This window comes from Helicoverpa zea, chromosome 19 (genome assembly GCF_022581195.2).
Source record: "Helicoverpa zea isolate HzStark_Cry1AcR chromosome 19, ilHelZeax1.1, whole genome shotgun sequence".
NCBI classification, from domain to species: Eukaryota; Metazoa; Arthropoda; class Insecta; order Lepidoptera; family Noctuidae; genus Helicoverpa; species Helicoverpa zea.
The window spans coordinates 10998046-11015597 of NC_061470.1; the positions used below are offsets into that span (position 1 = coordinate 10998046).

The window sequence follows — 17552 nt, forward strand, 5'->3', positions numbered from 1 at the left end:
CCATCGGCTGATGAGAGTGAGGGAATCGGGGGATGCACCTGCGTTGGCGCAAATGCTTGTGTATTGCAATGTTCTGCACAGCTGGCTGTACTCCATATATGAGAACAGCCAGCCATTATTAGATAGTTTGTTAGAAATTAACTACTAGACAGGATTGGATTTAAGGACGACTTGGAAAAGATATTAAAAAAGGACTAACTACAGCAACAGTTGGAATTACTACTAGTAACGTTATTCTAGATTAACTTGTAGGTCATCACTGATTTAAGGAATCATTTATTTTATCAGTTTATCTCACATCTGGAGAAAATGTAGTTAAGGTTTATATTGAATTAGTGTCTTAAAATGCGTTCCAACGCGCTTCCAGTATTGTGCTCTGGGCTCGTAGGGACAAGAGGTAGGTCGAGGAATAAATTCGTTCATAACAAGAAAGAATAAAACAAACATTCAATAAAAATCACCTTTATTAACCATAGAGTAATTAAAATGTTTTAGATCTACAATTTGCCAAGTGCTACCAGTTTTACAACACAAATCCTTAGATTCATTATTACCTGTAAGCACATACATTAAGACACAAAATACATAGAAATAATATTTTCACTTACAATCTATGAACATTTATCACAGTGATTTGCAGCAGTCGAGACAAAAGAGCTGCTTGCATACCCTCATAATACAAAATGTGACAACACTAATTTAAAATTGGAATATCTGCCATCTTTGTTTTCTTATTCGAATAAAACGAGATAGCGTTATTGTGAACACAGAGTAGCGACTTTTAGAGAAGACTTATTATTAAGTTTCCATTGAAACTTACTGAATCGGTGAACAACATACAACATTTATTATTAGAACTTTTGGTTTTTGTAAGAAAAATCCAAAATTTTAGCCACATTTTAATTGTACATATTTAATAACTAGGCTTATGTGAAAGCTACTTTCCAACATTGAGACCTTTTAAACATCACATTATTCTATTGAAGTAATGGCCCAAAATATGTATTAAAAATTTAAAATTAATCTAAACTTTGTTACGCATGGGCAATATGCTTAAATACGCGGGAGAATTATCCAATAATTCCAAAACTTTTTTTCACCATAAAAATCCGATGAACAAATAATTTGAATAACTTATCTCACACCATCACATTACTAAACAAACCTTAAATAACCAACTTCTGATGAGCACTGTTAAAAAACATAATCTGTAGCATCACATAAGCGTAGTACACTAACGGTTCCTAATATTTTATCGTCTGTAGTTTGGTTCCTAGGGAAAGAAGTTTAACCTCACTTATATGCTACGCGTGCGGTACAATAATGCGTTCAGAGCTATGCTTAACCTGCCGTGGAGGTGTAGTGCGTCTGGCATGTTCGCCGAGAACAGGGTAGATGACTTTTATGCAGTGATGAGGAAACGGGCTGCCTCCTTCATGAACCGTATACGGGCTTCTAAAAATATTATTATCCGGGGTGTGTATGATTGCTGCAAATTTGATATTTGTGATATCTGATATTTTTGTTGTGATATATGTATATGTATAACTATTGAATTGAATTTAATGTAATGTAGTTTAATTTTGTAATTAATTTAATTCTAACTTTGTAATTAATTAATTTAATTTTGTAATTGTGTAAATTTATTGTATAATGTTGTTTCCTTTAATCTTTTTCTATTATGGGTTTCTTACCTGAAATAAATGAATTTTATTTTTATTTTATTATTTTATATGGGGCTAATGTCAAACTATCTTTAGTAACCAAATCCACAGACAGATATCATATTGGGAGCATCACTGAAGTCTGCCTACCGGCGTCGCCTGCGGGGCTTGGGCGGCGCGGCCACCGTGACCTGAGCATCGGCGATCTCTTCACGAGACGCGCCGGCTTGTGTCTGCAGCTGTCCGCGAGCTTCCACGAAGAACATCACGTCACGAAGCTGCTCTTTCAGTTCTGTTACCTGAGTTAAATAATAGCATTTTAAACAACCCATTTATTTCACAATGAACGAAAAGAAAATTAATAAAGATATTAAGAACTTTAAAAAGCTTTCGATTGAGTAGATCACGGTACTCATCACCATCATCACCAGCCTATCGCAGTCCACTGCTGGACATAGGCCTCTCCAAGTGCACGCCACTGAGATCGATTTTCGGCTTCTCGCATCCAGCTCCTGCCAGCCGTCTTGCGCAAGTCATCACTCCACCGTGCCTGAGGACGTCCTACACTACGTTTGCCGAGGCGCGGTCTCCACTCTAGAACTCGTTTACCCCAACGGTTATCGGTTCTTCGGCTAATATGGCCAGCCCACTGCCACTTTAGCTTGCTGATTCGATAGGCTATGTCGATGACCTTGGTTCTCTGACGGATTACCTCATTTCTGATGCGATCCCTCAGAGAAACGCCGAGCATAGCCCTTTCCATAGCCCGCTGAGCGACTTTAAACTTGTGGACCAACCGTACCGTCAGTGTCCACGTTTCGGCTCCGTAAGTCATGACAGGTAGGACGCACTGATTAAAGACTTTTGTCTTTAGGCACTGTGGGATCGACGATGTTAGGACTCGACGTAGCTTCCCAAATGCAGCCCAACCCAACTGAATTCTCCTATTCACCTCGTCCTCAAAGTTGTTTCTACCTAACTGCAATGTCTGCCCGAGGTATACATATTTCCGAACAACTTCGAGAACGGCGCCGTGTATCGCAATCGGTTCCGGTAGAACATGTTCATTGAACATGACCTTGGTTTTGTCCAAGTTCATCCGTAGGCCGATGCGTAGAGAAGATTCAGCCAGGTCGTTCAGCATCTGTTGTAGGTCCTGCAGCGTTTCCGCCATGATGACGATATCGTCAGCAAATCGCAAGTGAGAGATGTGTTCGCCATTGATGTTGATGCCGCGTCCTTTCCAGTTCAGCGTTTTGAACATATCCTCCATTGCATTAGTGAACAGTTTCGGGGAAATAACATCCCCTTGTCTCACTCCTCGATGCAACGGTATGGGCCTTGTTTGCTGATTCTGTACTTGGACGGACATTGTAGCGGCTTCGTAGAGACATCTCATCACTTGGATGTATCGCCAATCTACTTGACAACGCTGCAGGGACTCCAGAACAGATCAGATTTCAACCGAGTCAAAGGCCTTCTCATAGTCCACAAATGCTAGACACAGGGGCTGATTATACTCTTCGGTCTTCTGTATAATCTGCCGCACTGTGTGGATGTGGTCTATGGTGCCGTATCCGCTCCGAAACCCAGCCTGCTCCGGTGGTTGGAATTCGTCGAGTCTTCGCGCAAGTCGGTTCGTGATCACTCTTGAGAACAGCTTATATACGTGGCTTAGGAGGGAAATGGGTCGATAGTTCTTCAACTGGGTTTTGTCTCCCTTTTTGAAGAACAGGACGACAACACTCCTACTCCACGCCTCTGGAGTTCTCCCTTCAAACAGGACGGCATTAAAAAGCTTCTGGAGCTCCCCCAGTACGGGCTTACCTCCTGCTTTTAAAAGCTCTGTTGTAATGCCATCCTCGCCAGGGGCTTTTCCATTTTTGAGCTGTCTCAGAGCGATCTCGATTTCGCCACTGCTGACTTCTGGCAGGTCTTCGGTGAAATGGCGTGTTAATGTGGCTCTAGAATCCTCATTTCCGGGATCAGGTCGAGATGCATGCGATGCGTATAACCGGCCATAGAAATTTTCCACTTCCGAAAGGACTGCCGGCACCGAAGAAACGACTTCTCCACTTGTTGTGGTCAGCTTCGTCAAGTGGCTTCTTCCAAGAGATTGTACGAACACCTTTGACCCCCGATTCAGCTCAATTGCTCTTTCAATGTCAAGAGTATTGGAGCACCGGAGGTCGCGTCGTACGTGCTTGTTGATCTCTTGGTTTAGAGCCCGCTTAGCTGACGAAGTGACAGGCGGGTTTTCACGTCGTTTCTTCAGAAGCCCTAATGTCTCTTCCGAAAGCTTTGATTTCTTGCCCTTACGCTGCATGTTACAGAATCTCGAACCTTCCTCCCTGAGGATCCGAACCACATATTCGTGGTTCTGGTTAACGTCTGTTGTGGTTTCCACAGCGGCAAATCGGTTCTCCAGATTTGACTGGAACGTTTCGGATCCTGTCATGGTTTGGAGCAGTGTTGGTCGGAGCCTGGCCTTCATCAGACGGAAACGTTCGGCCTTGAAGTTGATATTCAGAGAGCCTCGGACAAGTCGGTGATCGCTACCGGTATTAAACCTATTGATCACGGAGACGTCTCTGAATATGTGCTTCTTGTTCGTCATGATGAAGTCAATCTCATTTTTAGTCATAGTGTCGGGGCTTTGCCACGTCCACTTCCTTTGGGGCTGCTTTTTGAAAAAGGAGTTCATCAAAAAGAGCCCCTCGCGTTCAAGGAAGTTGACGAGCATTTGCCCCCTATGATTCCTGCTTCCAAATCCATGGGATCCTACTGCCGATTCGCCGCAAATCTGTACTCCCACTTTAGCGTTAAAGTCCCCCATGACAACGGTGTAATGGGTCTTTGTAGTGAAGTGGAGGGCCCTTGATATATCATCAAACATATCCTCCACTTCATCGTCTGAATGTGTCGAGGTCGGTGCGTACACTTGCACTACCTTGAGGCTATACCTGATCACGGTACTACTGTTCGGTAAAGTATTGCGGATAATGAGGCAAACTGTAAATTATCTACTTTCTTATAATTTAGAGTAGTTATAAACAGAAACAATATGCGTCATTACATCATATGAAGCAGGAACCAAATTAGGCGTCCCACAAGGGTCAATATTGGGTCCTATTAAAAAAATCCTATTAAAAATAATGCAATGTGAGAACATACCTCTTTAACGAAATTCTCTTCACGTAATTTAGCCCTGGCCTGCCATTCCGCCTGACTGCTGGCTAAAGCTGCTGCCAAGCCTCTCTCTTCAGACAACTCGTTTTGTAGTACTGATAATCTGGAAAATGGTCATAGCATTATTATATTTGAAAGAAAGTCTGATAACTATTAGTGTTAACATGTTGATCAGACTTAATGTTCGAAGGAATTTTACAATCAACCATCAAATGAATCTTAACTAAATAGATGTATGTATGCTCAAGGAAATAGCTATAAAGATACACTATGCCCGAACACGAACCGAGTTTAATTTGAGATTGTTTCAAGTAACTCCATTACATTATAAACATATTCTTTTCAAAATATGGAATATATAACTCAGTACAACATGAAAAATAGTGATACTAACTTGTTAGTAACTTGGTTCAGTTTCCTCTCCAAGGTTTTGTTTTCCTTGGTGAGTGTGGAGACTTGTTCACTCAGCTTGGAGGAGGTCGCCTCCGCTTCTGTCGCCCTGAAGCGGAGCTTTTCAGTCTCTGCTATGTGCTCTGCTTCCATTCTGTTAAAAAACATTTATATTATTAATGGAGGTATTAATAATACTTTCGATGTGGTTTATTTCTGCGTCTTGAATATCACACTGCGTGCTTTTATTAATTGTTTATTTAATACACTTCCATAGTGTATTAAATAAACCGGACTTACCGCTAAACAAAAACTAAATACAAGGCCGCCACACTTAAATCTAGCATTCATCATCATCATCATCATCATCAGCCTATCGCAGTCCACTGCTGGACATAGGCCTCTCCAAGTGCACGCCACTGAGATCGATTTTCTCGCAATCTAGCTTTATCTTGGTAAAAATCTAGCATTATACCGTCAACTGCAATTATTTCCATTTCTTTGTTTTTTCTTGTGACTATTATTTAATTTGTTTCTTTATATTCCCCAACGAGGCGGGACATTTCACAGTTGACCAAAATTTAAGTACTGGACAAAATCATCCACCAAATTGTCGACATATTAATGTTACCTATTAACACCATCTATACTGACTTGTTCATTTTCTCCTCGTAGAACATCCTCTGGCTGTCCAGCTGCTGCGTCAGTATGTATGTGAACTCGAGCTGTGCTGAGTCCAGCTTCTCCCCCCCACACGCCGAGTCTTCGGAGGTGAAACCTCCCTCAGCGGCCACCAGCTTGCCATCTGCTTTGTTTTGAACTAGGCGGTGGACGAAGTTGTCACCTTAGGGCGAAAATATAATGTGATGTTGTGCGACTTTGTTTTATACCATATAGTGATAAAACAGAGAATAACTTGAAATTCGAAAGTATTATCTCTTTTTTGTTTTTTGTTAAATTCTCATCGTGTACGATAACATACATAATTACTTGAAGGCAGTATTACAAGAGGAACTTACCAGCATAATCCCAAACTCGGTTGGAGCCCAACTGCAAAGCGTATGTGTGATTGGAAGCTAAGAAATGTTTGGCAGCGTGGCCGCCCTCGTACCTAAAAAGAAGAAGTTACATTTATGCCTTGGTCATCTTTAAAGCACCCAATACTTTTGGTATTTAGAATAATTTTCTTCAAAGTACATAATTAAGGTTTTTCGACAGTTACATTTGGACATCAGCATACATATTTTTAAAATGCATAATCATTTTTGTTTAAGAAAGATGGCCGTCTGTCGTATTAATTTAAAGGTATGATTTGGTATCAAAGTTATACAGATATACATTATAGATATAATAGATATAGATATAATTTGCTTATTGCAAATTAAATGGTAAACAAACAGCTATGTAGGACAAAATATTGCTGCCTTTAACTGACATTGTCCTGTCTGTTGGCGGTCAACACGTTAAAGATAAACTTAACAAGATTATCATCAGAGGCTACAATTCCCTACCTGCCGCAGCCCACGTTCCCGCAGATGAGACAGATCCACAGCGTGCCGGCGTCCACGCCGTCCAGCAAGCCTTCCGCCACGCCGCTGATGTTCTCCCGCGTCTCGTCACCATCCTCTTCTGTATTCATACAAAGTTACAAAATATTGAGTCGGTCCTAGGACAGAGCCTTGAGAAAAACCTTAACGTAAACTAGAAAAAATGTTTTTTTTTTTTTTAATCCTTTTTATTACAATATAAGGAAAATTTTGTATACAAATAGATAATGGCATAAATACCACAGCATGTTAATTCGATTCACTAAAATTTTGTTTAGGAAAAACTAATTGTTTACTGAGAGAGAGAATCAAATGCTTCGCTTGGATCAACAAGCTAAAATAAAGAATGTTTTGATCATATGAAACTGATGTTGGCCCCTGATGATCCTTTATTGTATATCTGTATAACTTTGATAGAATAGCTTTTGGCTGAGTAATGGGTGAACGGATCATCAGTATCAAAGATTACGGCCGATAAAGAATCGGAGCGGATGTCAGGCTGACAGCTGACAGAGACAGTACCAGCTCTCTCGCACTGGAAGCAGACGGCGCGGGCGCGCGGCTCGGGGGTCTGCGCGCAGCGGCACACGGGGCAGCGCACGAGGCAGCTCCGTCACTGCGGCACTGCGGCGCAGTGTTACCTACCAGCTCGCTCGCACTGGAAGCAGACGGCGCGGGCGCGCGGCTCGGGGGTCTGCGCGCAGCGGCACACGGGGCAGCGCACGAGGCAGCTCCGTCACTGCGGCACTGCGGCGCAGTGTTACCTACCAGCTCGCTCGCACTGGAAGCAGACGGCGCGGGCGCGCGGCTCGGGGGTCTGCGCGCAGCGGCACACGGGGCAGCGCACGAGGCAGCTCCGTCACTGCGGCACTGCGGCGCAGTGTTACCTACCAGCTCGCTCGCACTGGAAGCAGACGGCGCGGGCGCGCGGCTCGGGGGTCTGCGCGCAGCGGCACACGGGGCAGCGCACGAGGCAGCTCCGTCACTGCGGCACTGCGGCGCAGTGTTACCTACCAGCTCGCTCGCACTGGAAGCAGACGGCGCGGGCGCGCGGCTCGGGGGTCTGCGCGCAGCGGCACACGGGGCAGCGCACGAGGCAGCTCCGTCACTGCGGCACTGCGGCGCAGTGTTACCTACCAGCTCGCTCGCACTGGAAGCAGACGGCGCGGGCGCGCGGCTCGGGGGTCTGCGCGCAGCGGCACACGGGGCAGCGCACGAGGCAGCTCCGTCACTGCGGCACTGCGGCGCAGTGTTACCTACCAGCTCGCTCGCACTGGAAGCAGACGGCGCGGGCGCGCGGCTCGGGGGTCTGCGCGCAGCGGCACACGGGGCAGCGCACGAGGCAGCTCCGTCACTGCGGCACTGCGGCGCAGTGTTACCTACCAGCTCGCTCGCACTGGAAGCAGACGGCGCGGGCGCGCGGCTCGGGGGTCTGCGCGCAGCGGCACACGGGGCAGCGCACGAGGCAGCTCCGTCACTGCGGCACTGCGGCGCAGTGTTACCTACCAGCTCGCTCGCACTGGAAGCAGACGGCGCGGGCGCGCGGCTCGGGGGTCTGCGCGCAGCGGCACACGGGGCAGCGCACGAGGCAGCTCCGTCACTGCGGCACTGCGGCGCAGTGTTACCTACCAGCTCGCTCGCACTGGAAGCAGACGGCGCGGGCGCGCGGCTCGGGGGTCTGCGCGCAGCGGCACACGGGGCAGCGCACGAGGCAGCTCCGTCACTGCGGCACTGCGGCGCAGTGTTACCTACCAGCTCGCTCGCACTGGAAGCAGACGGCGCGGGCGCGCGGCTCGGGGGTCTGCGCGCAGCGGCACACGGGGCAGCGCACGAGGCAGCTCCGTCACTGCGGCACTGCGGCGCAGTGTTACCTACCAGCTCGCTCGCACTGGAAGCAGACGGCGCGGGCGCGCGGCTCGGGGGTCTGCGCGCAGCGGCACACGGGGCAGCGCACGAGGCAGCTCCGTCACTGCGGCACTGCGGCGCAGTGTTACCTACCAGCTCGCTCGCACTGGAAGCAGACGGCGCGGGCGCGCGGCTCGGGGGTCTGCGCGCAGCGGCACACGGGGCAGCGCACGAGGCAGCTCCGTCACTGCGGCACTGCGGCGCAGTGTTACCTACCAGCTCGCTCGCACTGGAAGCAGACGGCGCGGGCGCGCGGCTCGGGGGTCTGCGCGCAGCGGCACACGGGGCAGCGCACGAGGCAGCTCCGTCACTGCGGCACTGCGGCGCAGTGTTACCTACCAGCTCGCTCGCACTGGAAGCAGACGGCGCGGGCGCGCGGCTCGGGGGTCTGCGCGCAGCGGCACACGGGGCAGCGCACGAGGCAGCTCCGTCACTGCGGCACTGCGGCGCAGTGTTACCTACCAGCTCGCTCGCACTGGAAGCAGACGGCGCGGGCGCGCGGCTCGGGGGTCTGCGCGCAGCGGCACACGGGGCAGCGCACGAGGCAGCTCCGTCACTGCGGCACTGCGGCGCAGTGTTACCTACCAGCTCGCTCGCACTGGAAGCAGACGGCGCGGGCGCGCGGCTCGGGGGTCTGCGCGCAGCGGCACACGGGGCAGCGCACGAGGCAGCTCCGTCACTGCGGCACTGCGGCGCAGTGTTACCTACCAGCTCGCTCGCACTGGAAGCAGACGGCGCGGGCGCGCGGCTCGGGGGTCTGCGCGCAGCGGCACACGGGGCAGCGCACGAGGCAGCTCCGTCACTGCGGCACTGCGGCGCAGTGTTACCTACCAGCTCGCTCGCACTGGAAGCAGACGGCGCGGGCGCGCGGCTCGGGGGTCTGCGCGCAGCGGCACACGGGGCAGCGCACGAGGCAGCTCCGTCACTGCGGCACTGCGGCGCAGTGTTACCTACCAGCTCGCTCGCACTGGAAGCAGACGGCGCGGGCGCGCGGCTCGGGGGTCTGCGCGCAGCGGCACACGGGGCAGCGCACGAGGCAGCTCCGTCACTGCGGCACTGCGGCGCAGTGTTACCTACCAGCTCGCTCGCACTGGAAGCAGACGGCGCGGGCGCGCGGCTCGGGGGTCTGCGCGCAGCGGCACACGGGGCAGCGCACGAGGCAGCTCCGTCACTGCGGCACTGCGGCGCAGTGTTACCTACCAGCTCGCTCGCACTGGAAGCAGACGGCGCGGGCGCGCGGCTCGGGGGTCTGCGCGCAGCGGCACACGGGGCAGCGCACGAGGCAGCTCCGTCACTGCGGCACTGCGGCGCAGTGTTACCTACCAGCTCGCTCGCACTGGAAGCAGACGGCGCGGGCGCGCGGCTCGGGGGTCTGCGCGCAGCGGCACACGGGGCAGCGCACGAGGCAGCTCCGTCACTGCGGCACTGCGGCGCAGTGTTACCTACCAGCTCGCTCGCACTGGAAGCAGACGGCGCGGGCGCGCGGCTCGGGGGTCTGCGCGCAGCGGCACACGGGGCAGCGCACGAGGCAGCTCCGTCACTGCGGCACTGCGGCGCAGTGTTACCTACCAGCTCGCTCGCACTGGAAGCAGACGGCGCGGGCGCGCGGCTCGGGGGTCTGCGCGCAGCGGCACACGGGGCAGCGCGCGTCGCGCCAGCGCACGAGGCAGCTCGCGTGGAAGGCGTGGGCACACTGCACACTGAGCACGCCCGCCACGCTCTCGTCCATGCGCTCCAGGCACACGGGGCACGTGGGCAGCTCGGTGTGCGCGGGCGGCGCCGCCCCCGTGCGGCCCCAGTCGGCGCGCGACACCCACGCCATGTGGCACAGCGCGCCGGGCTCCAGGCTGCTGTACGGCACGCCGTCGAACGTCTCGTGGAACTCGCGCGCCGCCGCGCTCGTGCGGAAACTGATGGCACAATTTTGTAAAATGAATGTTCCATTTTCAAAAGTTATACAAGGAACAAATGAAAATGCCTGACAAACATATCCTACTTCCTACTTATATCATAAATATTATAAATTATAAATGTGAAAGTTTGTGAGAATGTATGGATGTATGTTTGTTATTCAATCACGCAAAAACGGCTGGACCGATTTGATTAAAAAAGGAGATCATTCAAGTGTCGAACATTTTGTACCCAAAAATGAAAGTGCCGGCCAGCAGAAAAAAATAGTAGATTCTTATAGAGAATAATGCCCTGAAGATTTTTTACTATTACAAGAATTGTCTACAATTAACCCCCAGGCTGCTATTTGACTTTGAAAATACCAAAAAATCCCACAATGTTTGGTGCATTACATTACGGCCATTAACTGGAGAAGCCAGCCGCTGCCTTCAAACGACTCCTGCCCGACCTGGAAAGTCATCAAATGACCCCCCTCTCGTTATGGGGAAGTCTGACTCTTACTGACTAAAACCATCATGGGGAAACCAGGGCCGCGATAATCCTTTCGAAGAATCCCGCAGCCTCGATAGGCCTTGTCCCCGTAAAAATATCGTAGGATTCTTGTCGAGGATGCCTTGAAGATTTTTTACTATTATAAGGAACGTCTTCGGTTAACCCTCAGACTGCTATTTGAGTTTAAAGTGTGAGAACCGTGAATAAAAAATCTATCCTTGAATGTTACGGCAAATAACGTCCACAGTATTTTTTAACTAATCGAACCTCTACCATATACCCCCCCCCCCCTCCTGCTACACCGTGGAGATTTACTGATTTAAACCCATCATGTTTCTTCTGATAATGTACCAGGGCCGCGGACTCTTGCGTAACTCTTGCGAACAATCTCGCAGCCCTGGCAGGTTCTGACCCTGGTGGGTCCCACTCTCACGAGGGGGGACGCTGTGTCTCGGGGGGGGGGGGGGTGTCGTCTTGGCGGTGTCTCTTGACATCTCTTGCCTATCTGTCGGATAGGTCACATACCCCGGTCACAACGGGGAATGGAACCGGCGGGAGGGAATGGTCGTGCGGTGTTTCGCAGGGATCGGTTCTGGGGCCGCTCCTGTGGAATATCGGCTACGACTGGGTGCTGCGCGCCGACCTCCCTTGCGGCGTCAGCGTGGTGTACTACGCTGACGACACGCTGGTACTGGCACAGGGGAGGTCGCACCAGGAGGCGGCCGACCGGCCGACCGGCTCACATACCGCATGACGCAGGTCCTCACCGGACACGGTTGTTTCGGGAGGTACCTGCATCGAATCGGTCGTGAGGAGGCGCCCGGGTGTCACCACTGTGCTGATAGCCCCGAGGACACGGTGGACCACATAGTCCAGGAGTGTCCTGCGTAGGAAGGGCACCGCCGGGTCCTCGTAGAGGCTTTAGGCGGCGGCGAGCTCTCGCGTCCGGCCCTGGTTCAGGCCATGGTCCGGGCCGAGAGGGAATGGAATGCCGTCGCCTCCTTCTGCGAAGCGGTCATGCTCGAGAAGGAGGGGGCGAAACGCCAGAGAGGTCGCACCTCTCATTCCGACCGCCACGCCAGGTAGACACCACGGGCGCCGGGCGTCGCGAGATGACTCCCGGCCACCGTAGGCGTGGGTCTGTGGGCGGTGAGTTCGGGTGGCTCATCGTCCCTCTGCTTAGACGACAGACCCGTGTCGACGGCGCGCGTTGTTCCACGCGCTCCTCAAAGAGATGTCAGCAACCCCAGCGGGGCCCAGTAGGGCCAAGGCCTGCCGGGGCTGCGGGTTGTTCGAAAGAGATGCCGCGGCCCTGGCACATAAAAGGCCTACGACGGAACACGACGGTTTTTAGTCAGTAAGAGTCTGACATTCCCTCGCCGCTGCTAACCCACAGCGGGAGGGGTCATTTGATGATTCTTGACGTCGTTAAAAAAAAAGGCATCCCATTCCCCCTCGTATAGAATTTCGAGTGGCTCAGCGTCCCTCCGTCTCTCTCTTGGAGACAACAGGTATCGGCGGCGTGCATTGTTCATGCCCCCCTCAGAGAGTGAGCAAACCCCAGGTGGCCAAAACCTGCCGGGGATGCGAGATTATTCGAAGGAGTTACCGCGGCTCTGGTACATTATCAGAAGGAACATGATGGGTTTAAATCAGTAAGTCTCCTCGGTGTAGCAGGAGGGGGGGTATATGGTAGAGGTTCGATTAGTTAAAAAAATACTGTGGACGTTATTTGCCGTAACATTCAAGTATAGATTTTTTATTCACGGTTCTCACACTTTAAACTCAAATAGCAGTCTGAGGGTTAACCGAAGACGTTCCTTATAATAGTAAAAAATCTTCAAGGCATCCTCGACAAGAATCCTACGATATTTTTGCGGGGACAAGGCCTATTGGGGCTGCGGGATTTCAAAATCAAAATCAAAATCAAAATCAAAAGTCATTTATTCAAAGTAGGCTGAAAATCAGCACTTTTTGAACGTCAAATCTACAAAAGACAGCCCCCAAAACGCCCGCCCTTCACCACTTCCTATGTGTTTTTGCTGGGAAGAAGAAGTGGTGGAACAAACTCCCCAGCAACACAATTCTGTCTGTATGGTTTGAAGAACCGTATACAAAAAAATAAATAAAAATATCACTCAAAATTATACACATAAATTTGTATAAAAAAAAAAAAAACAAGTAAACATGTAATCATGTTAGCTAGTACACACCTTTCCCATACCTATTACTCAAGCAGCTACAAAGAAAAAAAATGTCGGAAAAAAAAGAGAGAACATAATGCCTCCATCCGCTAGTAAACCATTTACAAAATTGCGAAACAACTCATCGTGAAAACAGTACGATGGTGATAATCTGTCTGTATACATACAAAATGGAAAATGTCACGTATAAAATAAAAGTAAATCACATCAACTATCAATGATAACTCTTGAAGCTGTCCGGTGTTTAACATGAGGACCAACTACTCTTATCGTTTATGTAATCATTTACAGTATAGTAGGCTTTCTTCGACAGAATAGATTTGACTTGGACTTTAAATTTATCAAATGGCAATTCTAGTAACGACTGAGGAAGTTTATTATAAAATCGTATACCTAGCCCCTTAAATGTTCCATGCACCTTGTGAAGCCTGTGAATGGGTACGCACAGTTTATGCTTGTTCCTAGTGTTGATACTGTGGACATCACTTTTCTTAGTGTAGAGATGAATATTCTGCCTAATATATAGTATGTTAGCAAGGATGAATTGAGATGCCACAGTAAGGATACCTATTTCTTTGAAAAGCTCCCTTAAGGAATGCTTGCTACCTAACTGATATATTGCACGAACGGCTCGTTTCTGTAGTACGAAAATGTTTTCGATATCTGCAGCTTTGCCCCACAGTAGAATACCATAGGACATAACGCAATGAAAGTAACTAAAATAGACTAGTCGAGCTGTGTCTACGTCAGTGAATTGTCTTACTTTTCTGACGGCGTAGGCAGCAGAACTAAGCCTTCCCGCGAGGCTAGATATATGCGAGCCCCACTGTAGCTTTGCATCAACTGTTATTCCCAGAAACACTGTTGACTTCACAGTTTCAAGAACTTCATTATTTAGGATAATATTAGGTCCTAAGTGTTTCACATTAGGCAAGGTGAACTTAACACATTTAGTTTTTTTAGCATTAAGAACTAAATTATTTGTTGTGAACCAGTGCGTAACTAAGGAGAGTGCACTATTCACTTCATCAAATTGCTCTCTATTCCTATCAACTTTGAAAATGAGAGATGTATCGTCTGCAAATAATACTATATCACATATATTTTTCAAATGGAACGGTAAATCATTTATATATACTAAGAATAAGAAAGGACCTAAAATAGAACCCTGCGGCACGCCTAATTGAACTGGTAGGCCTGAAGATTTGACACCGTTGATGTCTACGCATTGCAATCTATTATTTAAATATTTTTTTCGAAATTGATTGATGATTGATTGATTCTTCGAAAGGATTATCGCGGCCCTGGTTTCCCTATGATGGGTTTTAGTCAGTAAGAGTCAGACTTCCCCATAACGAGAGGGGGGTCATTTGATGACTTCCCAGGTCGGGCAGGAGTCGTTTGAAGGCAGCCGCTGGCTTCTCCAGTTAATGGCCGTAATGTAATGCACCAAACATTGTGGGATTTTTTGGTATTTTCAAAGTCAAATAGCAGCCTGGGGGTTAATTGTAGATAATTCTTGTAATAGTAAAAAATCTTCAGGGCATTATTCTCTACAAGAATCCACTATTTTTTTCTTCTGGCCAGCACTTTCAGTTTTGGGTACGAAATGAATGTTGTCCTTTGGTATGTAGATAGGTGATACCCTGGATTAACACATAGGCAGCTTTTTATCAACACACCACGTGGGCGAAGCTGCTGGCGGAAGCTAGTAACTTATATGTTTGTCATTTTGTCATTTAGTATGAAAGAACTGTTCTCTACTTTTCTTATATCATACACAAACAATACACAATTCACATGCAGACTAGATATCCAACAACATGTCACTTACGTAAACAATGCCATGTAGTGATCTGGAGATCCATCTCGCAGCACCCTCACATGAGCAATATCCTGCTGGCAGGCTGCTGCGAAGGCCAGCAAGTCTGGAGCCCCCAGTGCTCCAGGCACAGACAGCAAGCAGAGAGTCTTAGCTTCTTCAGCCTCCTTCATTTCACTGTGAAGGAAATTGATGATCAAGTAACCTAAACTAAATTGCTGTACTCCTTTATTAAGAATGTTTTAAAAAACAACAACTAGAACTTACTTTTCTTTGTAAAGATGCAGGATACCCTTAGTAACTTCAACAAGAGGGTTGCCACAGAAAAAGCTTATGGTATCCTCTTCTTCAGAAATGCTGTTCTCAGGAGGAGAACGCCTCGTGCTGGTAGGTAATATCCCAGTATCCGTGTTGGGTCCTGTGAGGACACTAGCGTATGTCTCTACTGTGATGGTCTTTGACTCCCTCGCGCCCCGGTCCCTCTTCTTCTGTTCTTTGGCAGCTTCTGACAACATTGATTTGGTACAATTATCACGATTTCTATTTGAATAGGTCACAATAAGTACTGTTACTAATTACAAAGGTTTCATGCTACAAATTTAATTAAATTCTTAAAGTAATAAGCAATTTTATTATTTGCTTTTAGTTATATCTACTAAATTAGTTATAAACTACAACTTGTTAACGTGGATGTTTCCAAAATTAGTCAAACATTGATACAGCTGTTGCATTGTTTGTCCCGATTTTTTGGCACTTCTTTGTTAATATACAGTAAGGCTAAAGATAAGAGGGGTCACTTTAGTAATATCTTACCCATTTCAGTGGGATTATCGCCCATTTCAGGCAGATCTTCGTCGATTTCAATACGTAGGACACACAAAGACACGGACATTTACAATCGAATTATTTATTCAAAACAAAAAGAAAGAAAGGCCCATACAGCCTCTGAACATCACAAGTATTACACAAAATGCTATATCAATTGCGAAATTAACATGATAAGGCAAATAAAGCAGTAAACTCTAGATTTTTCAGAAATCACAACTTATTCGGATGACAATAGCTGGTACAAATAAAAACAAGAATTTAGATTTGGCGAAATCAAGGATGAGATAGCGTTAGCGAAAATGCATGTGTAAGACAGAAATACGATTCAAATATGCTCAAAATGCAAGAAAGTTTCAAAACGTCAGCTGGTTGACAACTTTGTTTTCCAAAGACAGACAAGCTGACAACATCAAAGTAACATCGGCTGGAATTTTATAATAAAAAACTTGGTAAAATTCTCGAAAAATAAGATCATTGGCAGGATAATTATCTTTCTGCTATTTTCTTGAAAGTGAATGTGAAACTTGAATTCTTATTAGGAGTGATTTTTCAGAATCGTATTTAAACAAATGTCAAGTTTTCTTTAAACGTGTATCCGAACAAAGTTTCAGAGATTCTAGTAGAAAAAAAAAACAAAATCAGTGGAGTTTCATAATTTCTTGTACATTGCGTGTTTAGAAGACAGTAAAGACAGAAAAAGTGATACGAAAAACGCAATTTGTATCGATAATTAACGTAAAACTCGTTCTAATTCGATGGGAAACAGAAGTGGAAGAAAATATTTAATTCAATATGGCTACAGATCATACGACGTGAGCTGTCAGCTGTAATAATTTTTGTTTCTTTGTGTTTATTACGCCTTTAAAAATGTTATGATCGTTACGTACACGCGAATATGGGTGCGAAAGACTCAAAACCATCTTTTATACCATACGAGGATGCAGTGAAACGAGGTACGACGAGTGTATAAAGTTGATCTAAGTGCGTTGTAGGAATGTGATGAATATCGGTTTATTTTATTTGCAGTGTCTGATAGTGAGTTGAGACGTATACGTGAAGCGTTCAAGAGATGTGCTGGTGCAAACGGGACAGCCTTGAGCTTGGAGGCGTTCGTCCACGAAGTGCTGTGTGATGGAGTTCCCTACGAGGTGGCGGAGTGGCTGTACCAGGCGTGCGGCGGCACCAAGAGAGGCATCGCCTTCAAGGAGCTGCTCTGCGGGATCGTGGTGCTCACCAAAGGCAACATCGAAGAGAAAATAAAGTGAGTATGATATTGTATGTGTCCACTGCAACTTGTAAACAATTACATCACGCCAGTTAGGTATCAAACGATGTTATTGTGTTATGTTGTTAGCGTCAAATATTCACTCGCTAATTATTACGAAGCTTAGATTCCACGAGATTTTTAGCAAGCAAATATTTACTTAATTACATGAGATAACTGGCAACTGATTTTTATAAGAAATAATGAAGTGTATAATTAGTTAATTTATGGTAGTTGCTGGTATTGGTCTAAATAATATGTTTGTAAAGGTTTAAATGCATACAATGAGTTGTCAGTTTGTAGCTGTAGTTTTCCAAGATTGCGTTGATCTTGATA

At 47.6% G+C, this 17552-nt stretch overlaps 2 protein-coding genes across 4 annotated transcripts in view; one reads left to right on the plus strand and one right to left on the minus strand.

Moving 5' to 3' along the window:
* Positions 1 to 446: 446 nt before the first annotated feature.
* On the minus strand, positions 447 to 16230 carry LOC124639672 (BRCA1-associated protein). 3 transcript variants are annotated; one of them, XM_047177117.1, is made up of 11 exons: positions 15938 to 16229; positions 15392 to 15629; positions 15137 to 15301; positions 10265 to 10605; positions 6755 to 6872; positions 6263 to 6354; positions 5898 to 6087; positions 5248 to 5397; positions 4839 to 4956; positions 1815 to 1963; positions 447 to 1694 (listed from the first exon to the last, which is right to left on the minus strand). In XM_047177117.1, the coding sequence occupies exons 1-11, from the start codon at positions 16014 to 16016 to the stop codon at positions 1691 to 1693; spliced, it is 1644 nt and encodes a 547-aa protein (XP_047033073.1). In that variant the 5' UTR covers positions 16017 to 16229; the 3' UTR covers positions 447 to 1690. The 3 variants fall into 3 exon arrangements, with proteins under 3 accessions (XP_047033073.1, XP_047033072.1, XP_047033074.1); XM_047177116.1 differs by having other exon boundaries at positions 1778 to 1963; XM_047177118.1 differs by having other exon boundaries at positions 447 to 1963; positions 15392 to 15626; positions 15938 to 16230.
* A 126-nt stretch (positions 16231 to 16356) lies between these two features.
* The window catches only part of LOC124639674 (ubiquitin carboxyl-terminal hydrolase 32), a 55710-nt gene continuing 54514 nt past the window's right edge, over positions 16357 to 17552 (plus strand). Inside the window, exons 1-2 of the mRNA XM_047177119.1 lie at positions 16357 to 16905; positions 16979 to 17213. Coding sequence (XP_047033075.1) covers positions 16848 to 16905; positions 16979 to 17213 — 293 coding nt within the window. The 5' untranslated portion in view covers positions 16357 to 16847. The remainder of the gene's footprint in view (positions 16906 to 16978; positions 17214 to 17552) is intronic.